The sequence below is a fragment of the Malus sylvestris genome, chromosome 13, assembly GCF_916048215.2.
Source record: "Malus sylvestris chromosome 13, drMalSylv7.2, whole genome shotgun sequence".
Taxonomy (NCBI): Eukaryota; Viridiplantae; Streptophyta; class Magnoliopsida; order Rosales; family Rosaceae; genus Malus; species Malus sylvestris.
In genome coordinates this window covers 13,703,811-13,726,242 of record NC_062272.1, presented here as the reverse complement: position 1 = coordinate 13,726,242, position 22,432 = coordinate 13,703,811, and the positions used below count along the sequence as shown (strand labels likewise).

Sequence of the window (22,432 nt, the reverse complement as noted above, 5' to 3'; positions counted from 1 at the left end):
ACTTTTTATACTGTTTATGAAACTTAACGGTACTACAAACTTTTTATACTGTTTATGAAACTTAACGGTACTACACTGTTTATGAAACTTAACGGTACTACACTGTTTATGAAATTTAACGGTACTACACTGTTTATGAAACTTACTACACTATTTATGAAACTTACCACATTGTTTATAAAACTTACTACACTATTTATGAAACTTAACGGTAATACCTTCTTCTCTCTCCTCTTCTTGAATTTGCTTGGCACATTCTCACCTTCCAAACACATTTTCTTCTTCTAATTTTCTTCGATACTCATCAAATTCTCTCTGTATCTCTTCAATTTCTTAACTTTCTACACCAATTACTTAATTTTCTTCTATTGTCCATCCATGTTTTATCTGAAACTTACTACATGTTACTTGAAGCTTCACCCAACTATTCAAACATCAACACTCATCTTTTATCTAGCCGCAATCTTCGATCATAGCTCAGAAGTAGTCCCACTCTCCAAACCCACCTCCATTTTCTCAACACCATTGTATCCATCAACAATTTTTCCGAACACAACGTGCTTTCCGTCAAGCCACAGTGTCATTGCAGTGCAAATAAGAACTGTGAACCATTAGTATTAGGTCTAGAATTTGCTATGAACAATATTCCAGGGTCGGTATGCTTCAAGCGGAAGTTCTCATCTGCGAATTTCGCCCCATAAATCGACTCTCATCCAGTCCCATTGCCTCTTGAAAAATCTCCACCTTGATACATGAAATTAGGAACAATGCGGTGAAATATGGAGCCCTTAAAGTCTTTAGTACAAAGAGCACATAAATTTTAAGCATTTTCGGGTTTTTTTATCAGCAAATAACTCCATCACAACTCGACCCTCATCCTCCTCACATGCATGAGGCAATTCTGGAGACAATTGAAATTTAAAATGAATGCAGCCAATAATGTAAAAGACGAAAGTATTTGTGCCTTTCTGTTTGTTGCAAGTTGGGGGCGTATTTTCTGATCATATAAAAATGCAAAATCCGATTTCTCTCTTGGTTTTGCAATACAATTCTTCAAAAATGGGTTTGTAAAAGGTTACCAGACGGAATCGTAATGACCAACAAGCAAAGCGCGCGTTCGAAACCCAATGATAAAGCAGCAAACCCAGAAGGAGCTTTTTCCACAAAAATAAGTCATATATGAATACTTTTATCTACATAAATATTAATTAGGAACCCAATTCCCTTTACAAAGGGCAGCAAACTATAATTTACTGAATAGTTAGTTCAGGTGTTTTTATGCTCCAACAAGCTCTACTAAAACTCTCTAGTCAGGCAGTTAGTTAACTTCAAGGCTGTTCCATTGAGTTACCACCAACAGGTCCCTCAGCTGGTAGCCCCACATTTTCACCCTCCGATGGCTCAATATCCATGTCTTCGGATGCATTTTCTGGCATTGTCCCACAAACGGGAGCAGCATCGCCAACTTTAGCTTCAGATTTTGACTCCTCTGGTGGTTCCGAGATGCCCACTGGCCCTGCCTCCGATAAGCCTTCAATATTGTCACCCTCCACGGCCATGTTAACTGGAGGCTGATCCGCATTTTCAGATGCAAGTTCTGGCATTGTCTCAGAAACCTGAGAAGCATCAGCAACTTTAGCTTCCGATTTTGACTCCTCCGGTGTGTCAGCAACTTTAGCTTCGGATTTTGACTCTGGTGATTCAGAGCTGCCTACGGGCCTTGCCTCAGATAAGCATTCAACACTCTCAAATATTTTAGCTTCCGATTCCAACATCTCTGGTGCTTTGGAGCTGACTATGGGAACTGCTTCTGATGAACCTTTGACATCATCATCCACCATGGTCGAGGTAACCGGAGGCATATCCACAGATTCAGACACAACTTCTGGCTCCCTCTCACAAGCATCAGGAGCATTCACCTGAGCATCCTCGTCAGCTACAGGTGTTTTTGGACCCTCCATCACTGAGCTGCCATCTAGAACCTCAGATGGACGATCTATACCTTTTCCTTCAGTCTCTATCGAGGATGCAGGCAGGTCAACGTCCTCCGCCATTGTATCTTCTAGTGGTACCATGCCAACCTGAGTCATACACATGACATTATACATTAGTAATGAAATTAATAGCAATAAACCAACTTTGTGATTGTCTGTGGACATTCATGTGCATTTGAATTTCATAAGTAATTGTGATATACTTCGAGATATTACAGTTTATAATTCTGTTTAGTAGGAAGTTCTGAGATAAGAGAGGTTTGGCTTTGTTGGGTGACGGGGAGGAGGTTCACTCTTGTAGGTTCCAACATTAAGGTACAGACCTATTTATTTGAAAAAATAAAATTTTGATAAAAATTGTTCATCTTAGTTCCCAATGAGTGCAACGAACCTTGGATGCATCGGAATGATCACCCGTTTCAGGTTCAGAAACCATTGATTCCAACAGCTGCGCTGAGCTGCTTACAGCTTCCTTCTTGGATAACCGTTGAACCTCCTCTTCTGAATCAACACTTTCTGTTACAAGCAAATCCCCAGAATATCTGGGTGTTTCCTTTGGATGATCCATTTCATCTTCCTTTCCAGTTGATTCCTCAAGTTGTACTGAGCTGCTGCCATCTTGACCCTTCTCAGAAGAGCCCTCAGTACTTCCATGCTCTTTTGTCAAGGTAGATAAAGGCATATCTTCTAGCATCCTTTCGGGCACAAATGTGTCAACCTCAGAGACAACCATTTTATCAGAAACTAAAGCTTCAGATGCATCCCCCAGCACTATTGATCTGGCTGGACCGCTCTCAGATAAGCACTCAACCTTTCCTTCCTTAATTACAACAGAAGATGAAGACAGAATATCACTTTCTGATATATTTTCGGGCTTCAGCTCACTAACCAGAGAAACATCCACTTCAGTATCAGATCCTTTCGGTTCTCCTAATAAGTCTGAACTCCCACCGAAATGTTTCACAGACGTTCCATCAATCTTTTCTTCTTCCACTGGTACTGGACTGCCGACTGGAAACTTTCCAGATATATCAGTATTTCCTTCCTCTGTCACTAAAGATAGAGGAGAATCTAAGTTTCCAGTCACGCTCATTTCCGGTAGATTCCCATCAATCTGAGATGAATCATTTAGAGCATCTCTTTTGGCTCTAGAAACTTCTGGTTCCTCCATAGGTAATGAGCTGCAAACTTGATTGGTCTTACATATGTCCTTAGTCATCCCCTCCTCAGTCATACCTTCTGATACAATATTCTCTTGCACAGTTCCATGAACCTGAGAGAAATCCATTTGAACAACTGTTAAACCTTCAGAACCTTTTGTGTCTTCCAGTAGTACTGAGCTGCAACTTGGCCTCTTCTCAGATGAACCCTCAATCTTTTCTTTGTGTGTGTCTAAAGATGAAGAAAGATCAATTTTTTCAGAGATATGTTGTGGCGATTTAACATCCATTTCAGTGACAGCGTGATTCTGTTCCACTAGAGATTGTGAGCTGCTACTTTGGCGTTTCACAGATGAGCCCTCCACTGTTTCCGCTTCCCCTATGGAAGATGACGGCAAGACTTCTGATTTATCTTCTGATACAAATATACCATCCTGAGAAACAACCAAGGCAGGACTAGAAACTTTTGGGTTCTCTTGTGCCTTGTAGCTGCCAACTTGAGCTCTATCAGATGATTCATGAATTTCTCCCACAACTACCAATGAAGATGAGGGTAAAACCGTGTCCAATACTTTTTCAGGTGGACAACTACCAGCATGAGAAATATCCATTTGAGCACCCTCAGCAGGGTCCACTTCCATATTGCAAACATCAATACTACCATCCCCAGTCATTTCAGTTCCAAGTTCCAAGATGCCCTTTTCAGAAGGAATTACATGCAAAGTGGTATTACACCCTGAATCGCCACCACTTGATTCATGAGAAGCTTCAGAATCATCAATCTTGGATGAAATTTCTGAATTTAAACAAACACCTTCACCAGAACAATTAACAACTTCAGATTCTGTAAAAGGCATGTCAACTTTGTCAAGAGAACCCCCTCCAGAATCAAGATTTAGCATTGCCGGAATAATTGTGGAATTATCATGGCTCAGAGGAGAGTTTTGTGCGCAACCTTCTGAAGCAGGCTTATTCTTTCTTCCAGGGTCATCTTCAGCCATAACAGGAGGCACTACATCCTCTAAACCCACAGACAAGGGTGCACTTCCTCCAGGACAAACATTTTCAGATGACATGAATAGAATGGTTTTTCTATCATGGGGGGAAGATTCTTGGGACTCTTTAGAAGAATGTTCTGATTTGTCTGCTGAATGATCTGGACTTGAAGTAATAGGTGAAGGGTCTTCAGAATGATGGCCAGCATCCTTGGTAATACAAGGAGATATTGGATTCTCTTTAGCATAACTCCCTATTTTGTTTTCAGAATCAACCACAACAGGAAGGCCCACCTCACTTGACTCAACTGGGACCCCTGGAACAGGAGGTGTAACAACAAGATGAAGACTAGCATTATCAGTGTCCTTGGAAATTGAAGGGTGCTCAACAGCAGAGGATTTATGAGACTCTCCTGAAAAAGATTCAATTTTCTTTCCGGAATCACTCCCAATCACCAGAAGGTGCTCACTATTACTTTGAAATACCAAAGATGAATTCATCTCACCCCCAGAGGACCCAATACTAGAATCAGGCACATCAACATCTCGAGACAATGTCTGAACAACAGTCTCTGTTTTACTCTCCATAGTTGAACAATCAACACAGAGTTGTTTTGAGTCTTCCATTTCTTTAGTGGAACCTACAGCTGTCGAGTCTTGGTCCATATTTGTGATGGGAACATGGGTTTCATTCAAAGCAGGTGGTTTGTCCCTCTCCCCTTCTGCACTAACACCAGTCCCAGATTGCTTTTCGTAATTCGCTGGAAGGTCAAGTAGATGGGCTGCTGTTTCCAAAGTTGACACAGTTGGAGATGCCTTATCCTCCAAACATTGGTTTTTGGCTAATTCCACAGGAGCCTTGCTTGATACAGGTACACAAGGGACAACCCTACCCTCTCTCCCAGATGACTCGGGAATTTTAGGTTTTGACAAACGTGTTCCAGAAAAGACCTCCTTCATCACACGAGCAACATCACTTACATCAGCAGTCTGGATACGGCCCAAAGCAGAACTCTTATCAGGGAATCCTGGAGGAACATCAAGCGTTGATGATGAATTTGCAGGCTGCTTATTGTGGGTTGAAAAGACTGGCTGCTCTTTTCTCTTTGGATCATGACCCGCTAAATGTGCTTGACTTGCCTGGTCCTGAGTAACTTTTGTCAACTCCTGTCCATCAGTACCTTGCTTACTTCTCAGTGCAGCAGACTTACTCCCGTATGTATCAGCAGATGCATTCTGTGATTGTAAACTTAAGTTTGGATTCTGACCAGCTGGACCATCAGAAACAGATGGTAACACCGGAGCCTGCTTCCTTCCCCTACGACGAGGTGCTTCGGCTCTGTTTGAAGTCTTTCGACCTTGTCTTTTGACTTGTACTGTTTCAGAAGAGCAAGGAGTGAGAGATTGAGAAGCTAGAGGAGCAGAAGGGTTGGAAGGCATTGACTGAGAGCTAGGAGCAGTCTTAGCAACATCATATTTCGCCTCACCGGTGTTTTCCACGGAAGTTGATTTGGGAAAGGATTCAATTAAAGGAGTACATGGAGGTGCAGTTAAGGGAGTTGGAATAGCTGGTGCTGCAGCACCTTCATTCACTGTAACAGAAGAATTGCACGCGACAACATTTTGACTTTCTCCCAAAGCAGGACCTGTCAAATGTTAAATTAATTCATGTGAGGAAAACATAATCATGATTTCAGTTGTAAATTTTTTTTCAGGCGTGCATAAATGAAAGTATTTACCAAGAGATCTGACGGATGTATCATGCATCATTGTTGAGCTAGTTATCTGCTTGGCTTGGGCCAAATTTACTGACTCTTCGGTTAAGTTCAGATCCTGACCAGCTAAACCATCAGCCTCTTGCTTACTTTGCATGGCAATGTCTTTGCTTCCAGATGAATCCCCAGGTTTATCCTGTGGTTGCAGATTGGGTTTCAAATCTTGACCAACTAACACATCAGTAACAGCAGGTGATATTGGCGCCTGTTTCTTTCCCCTACGTCGCGGTGCCCCTACGCCACCTTGAACCTTCCGGTCTTGCCCTTTCATTTGCTCGGGTACAGAAGGGGAAGGAGAAGACTGAGACAAAGGAGCAACAGATGGAGAAGAAAGGGCTGGCTGAGAACTCAAAGCTACAACATCACCAACTTGATGATCAGCCCCATTCACACCTTGTAAAGGAGCAGAACCAGAAAAAGACTCAGGTTGTTGGACTGCGGAAGTACTAGAAACAGTTCCACTCATGCCAATGGCTTGATTTTCTAGTGGATTCACAGATATGTTCTGTGATGCTTCATTTTGTTTTGGATCAAGACCAGATACTCCACCAACACCAGGTGATACTGGCGCCTGTTTCCTTCCCCTACGCCTGGGTACTTCTGGTCCACTTTGAGCCTTCCGACCTCTTCCTCTTGATTGTGTTGATGGAGAAGGGCTAATAGTGGTCGTCTGAGAATCAGGAGTAACAGAAGGTTTAGGAGCAATTGGCTGAGAATTAGGTGAGGCCACAATACTAGTATGTTGTACAATTCCACCAATATTCTGTGCATTAGCAGAAGTCGGTGTTGAATCAGGGCCCGAGTTTGTGGCAGGGCTAGATGTCATCCCTCTTTGCAACCCAGTATCCACTTTATTAGTTCCAGAAGGTGCTGTAAGAACCATTGCAGCTGGTGATTGATTTAATGTTGCTCTTTTTGGCCTTCCACGGCCTCGTTTAGCTGGTGGGGTAACCTCTTTACTTTGCTGCATCTGGGAAAGCTCCACTGAGGGTGACAATATGTGTGGTGGGAGTGGAGCAGGAAGTTCTGTTTCACAAACAGCCACCACAGACCCACTGTCATCTTTTGGCATGTTTGACTCAGTAACTTCTTCTTTTGGTTTTGTAGGGGAATCCGGTGATTCGGCTTGACATAACTTTTCAAATTCCTCTTCTGTCCATTGCTCTTCATACGAACGCACCTAAAAAGCATTCAAAGAAAAGGGTTCATACTCAACTATCAAGTTTTGTGGTATAAGAAACACAAGGATATAGAGGAAACATTTATGCTACTATAATCCAATTTGACAAACAAACCTCTCTTGCCCGTTTCCCCCGGCCATAACGTTGAGTATCAAGGCCCCCGAGAGATCCACCCTTCCGCTTTAACCCATCATTAGACTTTTCACCAGTTTTTGGAACCTCATATACCTTCATTGCTTCACAGAACTCCTTCAAGTCATCATCTGTAACAAGGCGAGAAGGCAAGGGAAGTAGAGTCTCTGAACTATCCATGCTTTTTACACATACCAACTTTTTCCATGTTGCCTGCAAAATTAAATTTTTTATAAAGCTGCCACTTAAGAGAAGCAGATAGCTTTTGATAATATTACAAGGATACTTGTACAAAGTAAAACCAAAGAGATAGAAAGCATTGACAGCAAATGATTAAGTGGATACCATCTCTTCTTCTCGCCTTCTTCTGTCAACTGATTCAAAAACATCAATTTCTGGCTCACTACAAGAAAAGGGAAAATCATTGATATCTACTTCAAACAAAAAATCAAGCAAAAGAAAAACAACAAATAAGTAAATAAATTTTACCTCATTTGAAGGGGGAGTAGCTTTTCAAACAAATGAATGTTATAATGACAGTTAAACCAGTGACAAACAAAATCAGACAGGAGAACAATGGTTTTGCAATTTAATCAGTAATAAATTCCAACAATGACTTGTGATTGCGAAATTTCCACCGCTTCTCAGTTTGTAGATAATACTACCAGGAGGGAAAAAATAAAAAATAGGGGGGCACACTCATGATTGCTTTATGACAAACATTAAATGCCAACAAAGTCAAAAGAAAATAATTAGGTACCATAGTCTACAGTGGCTCAATCTTTTCAAGAAACCCATGCACGGAAATTTTTTCTCTAAAATGATGGGGATGCTTTAGCTGGAACATGAATGATGGTTCTAACTCGTCCACCTTATTTAGATGAACAGTTGCATAAAAGAAGGGGCAGAAAGGTAAACAACAAAATCATCAAACTATCTACCTGCGAGCTAAAAGATCATTTAAGGCATCATCATCTAATACAGGTGCAGCTTCTTCTTTCTTACACTCACGCAAAAGGGACTCCAAATATTCTCTTCGGTCTTCAGCACTGTGGTAAAAGAATTTCGGGAATACTTAGAAACAGCTTTAGAAGTATTCAACAGAGCACGTATATAGGCAACTAACCTTGTATTGTTGTCAAAGAAACCAGCAGTAATGCTCTGATTCGCAACTCCCAGCTTGTGCTCAGCTGCAGCTCTGACTTGTTCTTCAACGGTTTGAACCTTGTGCAAAAGAAAAAATTCAATTTGTTAGATATAAGACTCTAAAGTAGCAACAATTTAATTTCAAGATATAAACACAAGAGTTATAGATGTACTTTGTCTTCAAACATAACCAAGGGGGAAAGTGTCTACCGTTTCAAACCGAAGAACAAGTACTTCCCTCTTCTGGCCGATTCTGTGAGCCCTTGCCTGTGCTTGCAAATCAACCTGAAGATTTACCAACCAAAAAACTAAAAACTTGAGACTTGGAATTGTATGTTTAAAACTTGTAATTTAAATTAATGAACAATGATTTGCCTGTGGATTCCAATCAGTGTCAAATATGATTACTGTATCTGCAGCTTGAAGATTTACTCCAACACCACCAGCCCGAATGCTATCAGAATCATACGAATGTCAGTACCATTATAACAGACAACAGCACATGCAGACAAACATCAAGACATGTGAACAGCACATCAAAGCTTTTATAGTTTCCATTTGCTATTTTCTACTTGCTAGCAAACCCCTAAAAGTGGACTCAAGCACTAAGCAGCCTAATTTTAAGGGCAAAAATATAGCAGTAGCGTAACTCAGTGACATTAAAAAATTAATGCAGGATTATTAGAGCCTATTTGGGAGTGCTTCTGTATAAAGTGCATCTATTAGAGGCACATACGAACTTTCATTAAAAAATAAAAATAAAAAAATGGATCCTCCATATATACCTAGCAGTGCTTCCTGAGAAAGTACTAAAGGGCTCCTCTCAACCCCCAAAAACCTATGTCCATTTCAGACAAACAAAATAAAAGGCACCCTTATCTGAAAGTGCTTTTGACGCCACCAAACACGCCCTTTTTTGCTTCCCCTTCACATGTAAGGTGTAACCTAAATCTCTCCCTTTATGACTTCTCAGGTAAAACAATAAAAACGGGAAATAGGGGGAGGGGGATGGTTATCTTAAAACCTCCTAGAACCCAAGGTTCCAGTAACTATTGAACCACCTGGTAAAAGCATACAAAAAATAATAATTTGCACAAAACATAAAGAATCACCTAAGAAGAAATATAAAATAGGGAGAATCCGGTTTGTTGAACATATCAATTAGGGCACCGCGATCACCCCCAGATGTGTGTCCATCCAACCTAAGGTACTGATATTGCTTAATGTGAAGATATTCCTCCATAACATCAAGTAGCCTAGTCATTGTTGAAAAGAAAAGAACCTGCACAATGACAAGTTTCATTAAGTTGTAGTCTGATATCACACCAAAATACTAGAATATTCCAAAGAGACATGAATACATATTAAAGAATGAGATGACAGTTAAACAAAAAAAATCATGTCGCTAGAAACGGGAAAAAGCCTTCCATACCCTATGATCTGTAGCTTTTAGCTTGGGAAGTAATCGATCTAGCATCTCAAGCTTCCCACAAAGCCTTATAACTGGGGGAAGATAATGCTTTGGTATTAAGTTATCAACCTACAAGAAGCAATAAGATAAAGCAGTTTATCTTAATTGGGAACTCAGTAAGAACAAGGGAAAGCCTTGAGAGCATAAGGTAACAACGACAACTGCTTCTTCCCCCTTTCAATATCTTTAGAAAAGCAATTTAGAACTTAAAATGAACAAGCAAAGAACATACCTCCTCTGCATGAAGCTGGCTGAGATATGGATGATTACATATATTGCGAAGCTCCATAACAGAGTTGTGCACTGACCGCGCCTGCAACCAATATGCAGATATTATAATAACATACGGATTAGAATTCACCTGTCTAATGGAAGTGAGAATTAAAATACCTTAGAATTTCCAATTGTACCCAAATTGTCTTCTACCCTCTTCATTAGAAGCTTCTGATATGCAGAAGCCTCACATCTTACAAGTCTCTCAATCTTTTCGGGTAGTTGATTCTCAACCTGAAATATTTAAAATTCCAGAACATTAACATCGTGACTTTCCATACTCAAGTTTAATAAATTGAATGGTTTGTTAACGATAACACAGAAACTTCGATAACACGTCGCCAACACCCCAGAAGCAATATATTTTATACCAAAATTTCTCGATGTAACAAACACCATAAAAATTCAAATTTAACCAGTAAAGGCACTAAGCACCCAAATAAAATATCCAGGAGTCAAGCCATATTGGACCTCATCAACCATGCAACATTAAATTGATGATCGACTTACATTTGCATATCCTAATTAAGCGGCTAAGTCTATACATTTCTTCTAGACAAAAATAAGGAAATTAACAAGGATTTTTTCGTTCAGCACCCATCTCCGCGTTCCTAGTATGAACAAGCTAAATCCTTTACAAGCACATGTAACCCGGAAAAGACGCTGGCTGGCTTATTTAAGAAATTATCACATGTTTGGTAGTTAGACTAGAAAGGGCAGGTCCACTTCAGAGAAGAGTCGGAAGACGCGGGGATCGCACCCACTTATTCTGTCTTCTTATTTTGGTAGGGTTGGGAAACATTTAATCAGCATTTTTCACATTCACAGACTACGTTACCTAAGCTTTATTATCATATGAAGGAAGCCAACGAACAAAGCTGGCTGCAGTTTACATGTATGGCTTGGACCGATGAATTATTAATTTCTGGATAAACTGGATACAGGTGATAAAAGTTGGCTTGGAATAAAATAAATGAACTTATATAACTGAGTTCATTGTTCCCTAAAAAAAATAAAAAATAAAATAAAAAAATAAAAACTAGTTCATTGAAGAAACAAACTATACACTATTTATCTATGTTCAATTTACTAAGACATTTAATTTATCTTAATTAATTTACTTACCTCAGATGTTTCATTGTATTTGGAAAGTTACCATTAGTTGATACATATATGGTCATTTAAATCTTAAGAACTATAGCAGTACAGCTCAATCATATGAAAAATACAAGGTGATAATATATAGAAATTTCTCTAGTTTCTTAGTCCAACACTGAACAAACATAAGACAATACTAAACTGGGTCCAATCCAAGTCAGACCAGCCCAAAACAATAGTTCAAACCAGTCTAGTCCTGCGCACTAAGGAGCCCCTAGTTCCTAAAATGACTGACATGTGACATTCTCATGGAAAAGACACAAAGTCATTTACAAAAGTTATGATGGCAAAAAAGTTTCCTTGCCCGGAGCACCAACATAAATGGATACACAAAGAACTCCAGAGAACCACAAACATGGGAGAACCCCAAACATGGATGCCTGTATGAGTATCTGATGAACCCAATATGGTGATACTAAATCCACACAAGGACATATGAACCAACACATCATAATAGTGATACTAAATCCACACAAGGACATATGAACCCAATATGGCAATATGTACCAAAGAAACACGTTTCGAATGGCAAATGCTATTAATAAGCCAAAAACACATTTTCGGTACCTTATGCTTCAGCCTCCGGAGGACAAATGGTCGAAGTACTTGATGAAGACGGTTTATGACCAATAGATTTTCTTCCTCAGACAGCAAGGCCTTGTCAACATAAGAAAACAACAAATACATAACTATAAGATTTTCATGCAACAGGAGTCATAGAGAATGTCAATGAATCAAATACAATATTCCAAAGCTCACTTGTTCAGCTGAGTTATCACCACTACTTTCAAATGGTTTGTTGAACCACTGAGAAAAATCATCTGACGAATTAAAAATATTAGGCAACAAGAAGTTTAGTAGCGCCCACAACTCCTCGAGATTATTCTAATCAAACACAAAAATAAAAGGTAATCAGGATACCACATTAATACACAAACCAAGGAAAGACAATACACATTCACTACACCATCACAGAACGAGTGCCAACAACAACAAAAGAAGAGCACAAGATAAAAAAGCCTGAAACCTGTAATGGAGTTCCAGTTAACAGCAATCTGTGAGAGCTCTGATAATGCTTCAGCTCGGCGTTTAACTTGCAGGAAGCATTCTTTATCCGGTGACCTTCATCAATTATTATATAATGCCAGTGTATTTTGCTTAGTTTTGGCCTGTCATGCTTATTCATCAGATACTCATATGTCGTAAGGAGGACATTAAATTTCTGTTGAACTATCCTTTCCCTGCAATGTAAAGTAACTCCTGAGCCACTGTATACCTAAAGTAAAACATAAAAAGAGGTAGCTGCTCGGTTTTATGTGATTACTTGAATAGCCTACGTCTCTCCTCAGGGGTGCCAGCATAGACAATTCTAAGAATACTAGGGGCCCAAAAGTTAATTTCTGACTCCCATCCAGGTAAAACTGAAGATGGCACAACCACTAGAAAAGGTCCTCGATCATTTTTTGTTTCCATCAGGTAACAAATTAATGAAATTACCTACAAACAAACATGTTATAGAGTTTAGATGTGTAAACAGGAAACAAATTGCCAACAGTCTAGGGAGATTGAGAATCAATCCCTACCTGAACAGTTTTACCTAGGCCCATTTCATCAGCCAGAATACCATTCAAATGATTGTTGTATAGTGATACCAACCACCTTAAGCCATTCATTTGATACCTGAAGATCAAAAATACTGTTATTGAAAAGCACTTCCTCAATCATTTCAAATTGGATACAACAATTATAAAATTATTATTGAATAACACCATTTTACAGTTTAGGAAAAAATCCAAACTTTTACCCCTCCAAAACCACCAAAAATATATATTTCCAAATACATAAATCTAACAATGCACATTCAACTCACTCTCTCAATTTTCCACCGGTAAGAATAGATGGCTGCTGAGCAACAGTCTCTTTTATACTGCAAAAATCAATGTTGATTGTAAGCTACTTTGGCAGAGCAAGTAAAGGGGAAAGTAGTACAATTGACAGCCTCAAGAAAGCCAGACTTTATTTCTTAAAAAAAAAAAAAAAAATGTTCCAAGAGTTATGGTCAGAAAGGAAATTTTTTAAACAGGGATTAATAAAAGGAACGAGAGCTTAACCACCACTAAGTAAATGTTAGGTAGTGAGGAATAGCTATTCCAAAGCAGCAAACAAAGTTTAATCAACAATAAACCCAAGACAAAGAAGCCATATCAGCACCTATGAGCCATCAAATAGTACTTCTCATTGCTCTCCATGTAATGCTGCAAAACAAAAATAAAATAACAAAATGAGCATGGACTTAACTAAGAAGTGAAGTGCAGAGAGAATAAACTTGCCTTAGCCTGGTCACTTTCATCTTCATTTTCAAAAGTAGGCTCACTCTTCTCCACTACACTTGCAGTTCCACTTTCATCCACATCATGCTCAAATCGGCTTGCCAAAGCCTTTGCATCTCGTAGTTTGGAACCAAGCTTTTGAAGATATTTCTCAGTCTCTTTGAGAAGTTGCTTAACACGGTCAGATTTGGCATCCTAGCATGAGTTTCAAAAATGTTATGTAAAAAGAGTAAACTTAAGAAGCAATGCTGAAGTCAGTAAAAACTTAGAACATACCTGCACCATTCGCAGATATCCCTCCACATCATTGATCTTTAATAAATTTATCTTTTCACGTTGGATCCTATCAATCTTCTCACGATGGATACGTTCCTTCCTTTTGTGGAACTCCTTCACATACTTATTGAAAACCTTCCAACGTTCTCTCTTAAGTTTAAACACATCGTCCAGTCTTTCCCTGAAGTCCAGATTAGAAAGCAAGTCAGAAACTGCGCAGAACACTTCGGAAACCAAATCAACTAGGGAATGGAATAAATGATTGCTATAGCTCCTCAAAAACATAGAATGCTATAAATATTTACGCGCACTGGACAAAGATATAATACGTACTTGTGAACCTCAATTTCACCAAAGAACTCCTTTTGCCTCTCCCGAATTCTCTTTTGTCGCTCTTCCTTCATCTTTTGCTCAAACTTTTCAAGTTGTTTTATCCTCCTACCATGTCTATATTTCTTACAACTTCTCAAGTTATCCATTTCAGTATTGATTGGTTTGAAGAAATCACCCAAGAATTCACTGCCCAAACAAGTCAAAACATGGTTTTAAGTGTCTGGGAAATAAAACAAATTAGATAGAAAAAAAAATTGCACTAATTAGACTGAAAAGATAAATTTATACTCCCTCTGTCCGAAATTAATGGTCCACGCTTCTCTTCTAGGAATTCAAAAGAACTTTACCCACGGTAAAAGATTAAATAACTTCTTTCCATTTTTTCCACAACCCTTAGCCATCTATTTAAATGAATTTGATATGAAATACTTCATAATTTTAGATTTAAAAATAAGAGAAACAATTGAATGCAAACACCTGAGAAGTAGGAAAGCATTAAATGGTTACTTAAATTTCTATAGAAAACCATTAAAATAGTTCCAAATAATTTGGTAAGAAAGCATTAAAGTGGTACTTAAAATTTATGTTTCTGCAACGCAGATAATTCTTTAAAGGGACAGAGGGAGTAATTGGTCTTCACTTGGAAGCCTGTATAGGATAATCAATAACCTTCGGAGACGGCGTTGCAGCTCCAAGAGTTGTAGTTTTTTCAGTTCTATGACGCTTTTGGTTTTTGCAGATATATCTTCAGAAGAGCTCACATTTTCCTATGAGTAGTAAAATGCAGTACATGAGGCAAATACAATATTAAGAATAGAATAAATGAATCTATCACACCATGCATTGAGTTGAATATATCATTTTGCAAAGATATATTCATACGCATAGATGAGAATTGAGTATATATAAGATAAGTATTTGGTCAAAACATGATATGGAGATCATTTTAACAGCTTCAAAAATACAAGATAAACAAGATAATTAGTTGAGTAAATTCCTTTCCATAACCGATGTATTGTTTGAAGAGTGAGACATAGGAATAATGAAAGTACATGAAAAATAACAAAAAATAAATAAATCAAAACATTATCCCTTCAGTGATGTGAACATTACGATGTGCTGTGCAACTCTGTACAGCGTCATGTAAACACAGTTGTGATGCAGTTCATAACAAAACAAACACGGCAATACATGGTTGGTTATGTTCTCTTCTTTATGCGTCTCTTACAATGTGATCCGTGCTTCATACAAGCTATGAGGTGCCAACTCACTGAATAAGTAAACTGGCCCAAAGAATTTGATTCTTCTATTCTTCCAGCAGAGAAGCACCTATAATCAAGTAATTTTAGTGCAAGCATTGCTTTTAAATTTTGCCTTTAAGCCCGACCCGCAAAACCTTCTATTAGGTTTTTCCAGCCCATGATAAGTTGTCCTAAGTCTATAAGGAATTATAGTCTTAAAGGATTAAAATGTTTTTCCCAATTGGAGTTAGTTTATCAATTGGAGTAGGATTTATAACTAGATTCCAATTAGGATTAATAATCCTTATTGAAGAAGACCTTTATTATGTCTATATAAAGGGGCTATTGTACTAATTTTGAATAGAAGGGAGCAAAACAATATATTGTATACCACTCAAAAGATTAGAGTGAGAAAAAAGCGCAAAGTGTGTGCAAGAGAAAAGAAAAGAGATAGTGTATTTCTTGTTCTTGTTCTATCAGGTTTTTCGTCAAGTCCTAGTTCTAGAGATTTGGCAAGATTATTGGTTGTACTCATTATTGATGTAGTGAAAGATTGTTGTTGTTGTCCCGTGGACGTAGGCACATATTGCCGAACCACGTAAATTCTTGGTGTTATTTATCTTGGTTATTTGTTTTCGATTTCCGGAGTTTGTTCTATTTTTCCCATTCTTAAACGTGATATTCTCAACATCTTCTTTATGCTACTCTCACAAAGAAACAAGGTACAAAATTTATAAATGGTTAAACTTCTCTGGATGGCTCTATTGTTTTCATTGCATACATACATGGCACTTAGCATTCTGGAGACATTTTTCCATACCATCCACTTTCTTTGAATTCACTCAATCATACCCATGAAACTTCTAACACAGTTGGATCAGTTTTAAAGTACAAATAAGCATAATACTTTTTTAGATTATTCTAAACTACTCTATTACTAGAGGGGGGCTCGAACTTGGGTGCAAGGGTACACTGCCCTAGCCAAATGGCATAGCCCACATCTGCATCAGCATAATTCTACCTGAAATGTGTGAAGATGATCCCTTTTGTATTTCACAAAAGTCCAGAAAGGGGACTAAGGTATCGCTCCCAAACCCCAAACTCTCTCTCTCCCCCCCCCCCCCTCTTTTTCTTTTCCCCCAAAAAAAAACTCAATAACTACAATTTAAGCCTATAACAAATACCAGGCAGGAATATAAAAAAATGTTTTGGGGTAATGAAAGAACAACCAATATTTAAAGCCACATAATGTTTTTCTAACAGACCTTTAATTTGTGGAAACATGTCGCAATTTTTCGCTTCGCTTTTTGCTGTTTTAGAATCCAAGTTTGTTCATCCAAAAGCTTCTTTTTCTGCTTATCCATAATCCACTTTTCTGACATAGTGTACTTTGGTGAAGGTGGCAAATCAGTATGGTTATCGTTCTTTACTTGTCCTGCAGTTGAAAACGGTATTTTTTCAGAGTCAAAAAAGATTTCATACACCCAAAAAGCATTTCTTTTGAAATACTAATACCTATAAACCATCTACACCATAATTACCAGAACTAGCAAGATCAGTACAAAGAAAAAGTACAGACTGATTTAAATATATTGTTCTCACCCTGATATAAATGTTTCGGCAGGATATGAGCATCCTTTGATGCACCTGCTGTGTGATGATCATTTCCAATTCCAGAAATCGGTTTCCAAGAATCTCTGAGTGAAAAAGAAGCCGGGTGATTACCTGTATGCTGATTCCCCATGACATTGCTGCTGCTAAGATTTGGGACCCTTCCAAGTTGCAAATGTCCATTTTCCATATTGTCCAAAGGATTATTGACAGTTGAACCACTCCTTGCACCTGAAGATTCAGGATGCTGTGATGCAATGGTTAAACTTGCCTGCGAGATTGTGGTCTCATGGGTCTGTATTTCAGATTCTGGTTTCTGTATACCAATAAGATGGTTTCTTTCTTCTGCAAGTACAAAGTGATCTGGAGGTGGGCCATTTTTTTCGTCCATTTTCGGGTTCTCAGTTTCTATGAACAGAGAATCAGTCTCAGGGAACTTTCCGGTGGACAAGGCACCGGGCAGCATTTTATCAGTTTCCCTCTCATTGCTAAGTCTTCCATATGGTGTAGTAGCATCAGAAATGATATTTGGCTCATTTGAAAACTGCGCTTTTCCTTTATGGTCAACGAACTCGTTACGAGATCCATCTGTATTGCCACCTGAAATTTTTTTAAATTAATACATCAAGGCTGATAATACAAAGCTATTGCATTCTAGGGCGGCAAGTCAGTAAAAATTGAGGATTTAGAAAAAAAAATGAAAATAGTTACCTTCTTTAGGGAAAATGTTACCGAGTGCAATTTCAAGATGTAGTTTCTTTGGCATCAAACCATTTCTGTATGCAAAACACCACAGTTAACCCGACTACGACAAAGATTTGAACTGGATAGCATCTTGACCAAACAGGACAACATCATATCTGAAATATAACTATCTACCTGAAGGCTAAAAAGACAAGGCACTGTGCTCTGAGCTGCTTCAACTGCTGTTCCTGGAAAGGCATGCCAGGAGATCCAGAAGCCAAGTGAACTGGGGATTTACCAGTATCTCTCAGAGCTGCACTTCTCAGCATACTCATTTCTACTGCACTATTTTGCCTTCCAGCCTATGAAGAAATGTGTCAAACTTGCAAATTGCCATATGCACAAACTTTCAAACATCAGAGGAGCAAATAATTTCATGTGCAGAACAGATTTCCACATAATCTACAGGTATCAACTAAACACAAGGCAATGCCAGCTAAGCAGACTGCTAAAATGAAAAAACAAAAAACAAATAAACACAGACTAACCACATGCAATATACGCATTCTAAAAAATAAATGTTCCCATAAGATCTGAAAGAATAACACAAATAGTAAGTATATTGTACTAGCTATGTTTTCTTTTAGTATGTCTTCCTCATATATCAAGTAAGAATACTAGAAACAACTTAATTCAGCATGATGGACACAACTAAACACAATGCCCTTGTTTTGCCTAAAAGTGGAGAACATAATGGAATAATGGATACAGATTTAGTACCTGAGATGTCTTATTTCCATCTGCTAATATATTAGTATTTCCTCCATCATGCTCAGAGACCTTTCCAGTCGAGGCCAATGTGCTGCTGTAATTGATTGGACTTGAGAATCCAGGTTCTGCTACTTGGTAAGAACCAGATGCAACTGGCACGCCTCCTTGAATCTTGCCAAAAGAGCCTGAGGTTCCAATATTATCATGTGAGCCTTAATTACTCAAAAACCCAGGAGATAGTAGAAGAGTTTCAGCCTTAATAAGAGTAACCTCATTTAAAAATAATTTATTTGTTTGTATATTAATTCAATACAAAAGAAAAAGAAGATATCTTTCCAAAATATAGATAAGTCATCTTCAACATGATTCAACCATACTTGACATTCAAATAATCCCGCAGAGAGAATATTGTTTAAGGACATAGTCCAAGGGGTCCATTTTTTAGTACCATTTTAATGCTGGTTATTTGGAAATTTTCAATTTTGTGAGCTGAAATTTCAGATGCATTGATTTCCAACAAGTTAATTCCACAATAATATCAACGCTTTTCCAAATTCTTACTTGATCCAGGTGATGGAGACGTTGACTGCTGCATTGGAATCTCTGCTGACATATTACCTGGAATGGCAACATTAGAAGAAAATCTGGGAACTTGAGATTTTTCAAATGGAAAGCCAGCTTTACTTTGATTCCATATGCCCATAGTGTCATGTATAGGAGGTATGGAAGTGGCTTGCTGCTTTGTTAAAGCATTATGAGTAGAGGAAACTTCCATTTCTTCAGGGTGATTTGAACTTAGAGCCCGAGACATCGAATTGGTAGTATTTGTCACGTCCAACTGCTTTTCTGAAGGTTGACCTTCTTGCTTGGCTCTGAGCAGTGGTCTCATACTTCCAGAGAACGATGTAAAATGTTCCATTTGACCACCACCCAGACCAATATTAAAACTAGCAGTTTCACCACCTTTACTTGAGAAACCAGCAGGTGGTTCAACCTTGTTTGTCTTTCCCTTCCTTGTATTAACTGCAGCATTTCCAATATCAAGATGTTGAGGGTTTTCAGGATGCGGTTCCATAGGCATGGATGTATCTCCCCTCTTCCTCTTAGTGGTGGGTTTTTTACCATCCTTTCGATTCACCTGTTTGTTTGTATCACGCCTTTCTTGTGACTGTGAATTGGCAGACCTAGAGTCTAAACTAGATGGACTTTCATGATCAAAAGATTGACTACTCCGATGAGCTGCGGATCCTTGATAATAATCATTTCCTGTACTGCTAGGGCCAACAGGCGGTCCGCTTAAAGAAAACTTGTCCATATTAGACATCTCATTTTCAGCCAAGCCTGCTTTGGAATCTTTTGCAACAGCAACAGCATGAGAAGAAGCTGCAGAAAAGTGGCTTTCAATTACCCCTCACTGACCAAGCCAATTTGATTGAAATAAAACAACATTGACCTCCAAATGTGACTGAAAAATTACCTGTTTGAGTTCCACCAGACATAGGAAGGCGTGAGGACTTCAAAGCTTCAATATCAAGACCATGCTGATTAATAACAGTCTCCATGGCCCTAAGTGGATCAAGGAAGATAAGTTAGAGAAAAGTATAAGAACCCCCCCCCCCTCACAGCCCCCAGAGAAATGAAGATGATGGAGGAAGACCCAATTGACAAATCAACAGTGAGAAACCAAAATTTTTCAGGTTATGAGTTGACATTCTACACAGAAATAATTGATTTAACAAAACAAAAGAAAACCCACGAAAAATAGTAGTGTTGGAAAAAATTTAAAACAATAGGTAGTGATAAGAAAAGCTAACCACAAAAAAAGAAAGAAACATAGCTTAATGTAAAACAATCTCCATACTAAAGCAGTTTAATATTGAACTAATCTTATTTTTTTACCAAAACTAAGTAAACTATTTAACTACCTAACCAATATTATTGGATATAATCCAACAATCCTCAATATATGGCGTAAATAACCAAATAAAAGAAAATGCAGCCGCACCCTCCAGATTAAAAGGTATAGACAACTTATTTTCTTGGACACAGCAAGCTCGATGTTATCAGATAATTAAGTAAATTATCATTAGGATTCACCATATAAATGATAACAATGCTAAGTAAATTATCATTAGGATTCACCATATAAATGATAACAATGCTAGCACAGTTTTGAAATTCTTTCACAGGTCTAGATAATAAAAAAAGGTCGTACCCAGTGCACAAGGCTCCCGCTTTACGCAGGGTCTGGGAGAGGTAAATGTCGGCTAGCCTTACCCCCATTTATGGAGAGGCTGCTCCCAAGTCTCGAACCCGAGACCTACCGCTCATGGGCGAAGGCACTTGCTAGATAATAATCTTAAAATTTCTGATTGCCCTAAGATAAGTCCAGTAAGAAAAAATACCATCAAATAGAGTGTACAATATTAACCTTTACCTTGATATCACTTGATATGGCATGGAATGTTCCTTCCCACTTGACTTCATGTGTTGTAGTATCTGCATTTCCCAAACACAATGCAAATAAATACATGTACATGCGTGTCAGAATAAATAGGAGCAAATAGTGGGTGGGGGTAAGATTTAAAAAGACCATTTGTCAAGAGAAAACTACACGAACCACGTAAAGCTTCGTAGCAAGTTTGGCAGGCTCATCTTTAGAATCTTGAATGAGTTTGTGGAGAAACTTGGCTGCCTCCAACTCAACATTATGTGAAGATGCCATCTAATTCGAACTGCCCTGCAATTAGTGAAATCAACGAACAGTATAACTATCATAGCATACCAATCAATGAATTCTCTGGTTCAAATTTGGGAGTCAGAATCGCAATACATATATATTGTTGAGAATTACAGTTTTGATGTACCGCCTATTCAGCACCTAATGGGGGAAACATATCACAATGACTACCTAGCGATTACAACTGCTTGTCAACATCTCATACGCACCCATGATTAGTGTGTTAGAAGACAATAACACCTCTCCCCCTCAACTACTGGGAGGGAAAGGGAGAAGCATTGATTGCAGTGACGAAATAAGTGCATTTTGTTTAGGTAAAGTAAACCAATGATTAAAACATCAAATGGTGTCGACATACACTTTCTATTTGAGAAACGGTGACAATAATTTCTAAAATTGACTAAAGCATTAATACTATCAATTTCAACCCATTTTTCCAAATTCAATTTAAACAAAAACCCAAGTCAATTTTCACATACGAGAACACAAAAAACCCCAAAAAAATCACAAAAACCCTACCTTGGACCTTTTGCAAGAAAATTGAGCTGAAAATTAGTAAAACACAGGCAAATCCTGTCCCAAAACCCTAGAAAATTAAATTTACGGCGTAAATTTTAGGTCTCAAAAAACAAAAACTGACACTGACGGGTCTTCGAATTCGATTAATCAACTTGTCAGCGATTGAGTTCAGGAACAGTAAAAATTGTAGACGGCAATATAAAATACTAGGAAAAGCGGCAGCTTGAAAGGCCAAAGGGGTTTACCTAATCGGAGATCCGACCCGGAATTCGAAGGCGATGCTGCTGCGAGCTGGAGAGCTTCATAAATAAGAGTCAGAGCGAGAGAGAAGAAGCAGTTGTGGAAAAACCCTCGCGCTAAGAAATGCAATTTGGCTTGAGAGAGAGAGATTTGCGAGAAATTTAACTCCGTTTAAATTACCAGACAACCCTTTTAATACCAAAATGGTCCCTACATTTTTCAATTTAGCTGATTTGGTCTGTTTTTTTTCCAATGTTATCAAAGTGATCCTTTCCATCTAATTAGAGCAACTCTAGTGTGGGAGGCCTCCCAGGCTATTCACTATTTAATCCACCCAGTAAACAGTAATTGTCCTTAATGAACAGTAATTACCTTTTACATCTCCACGTTGCACTTGAATAG

General features: G+C 38.4%; 1 protein-coding gene across 4 annotated transcripts; it reads right to left on the bottom strand.

Moving 5' to 3' along the window:
* Positions 1-1,131: 1,131 nt before the first annotated feature.
* On the bottom strand, positions 1,132-22,177 carry LOC126595168 (chromatin structure-remodeling complex protein SYD-like). 4 transcript variants are annotated; one of them, XM_050261549.1, is made up of 35 exons: positions 22,036-22,177; positions 21,152-21,271; positions 20,969-21,030; positions 20,009-20,097; positions 19,093-19,914; positions 18,541-18,716; positions 17,956-18,122; positions 17,788-17,852; positions 17,068-17,676; positions 16,731-16,900; positions 14,894-14,991; positions 14,225-14,410; positions 13,892-14,072; positions 13,616-13,810; positions 13,497-13,540; positions 13,156-13,212; positions 12,869-12,965; positions 12,610-12,782; positions 12,313-12,526; positions 12,045-12,170; positions 11,853-11,942; positions 10,245-10,361; positions 10,087-10,167; positions 9,816-9,923; positions 9,496-9,665; positions 8,759-8,837; positions 8,594-8,668; positions 8,364-8,461; positions 8,179-8,286; positions 7,583-7,640; positions 7,220-7,450; positions 5,889-7,104; positions 5,637-5,795; positions 2,386-5,525; positions 1,132-2,081 (listed from the first exon to the last, which is right to left on the bottom strand). In XM_050261549.1, exons 2-35 carry the CDS (start codon positions 21,254-21,256, stop codon positions 1,329-1,331), a joined length of 10,119 nt encoding a protein of 3,372 aa, XP_050117506.1. In that variant the 5' UTR covers positions 21,257-21,271; positions 22,036-22,177; the 3' UTR covers positions 1,132-1,328. The 4 variants fall into 4 exon arrangements, with proteins under 4 accessions (XP_050117506.1, XP_050117505.1, XP_050117504.1 ...); XM_050261548.1 differs by having other exon boundaries at positions 2,386-5,795; positions 17,068-17,112; positions 17,191-17,676; XM_050261547.1 differs by having other exon boundaries at positions 2,386-5,795.
* Positions 22,178-22,432: the final 255 nt, after the last annotated feature.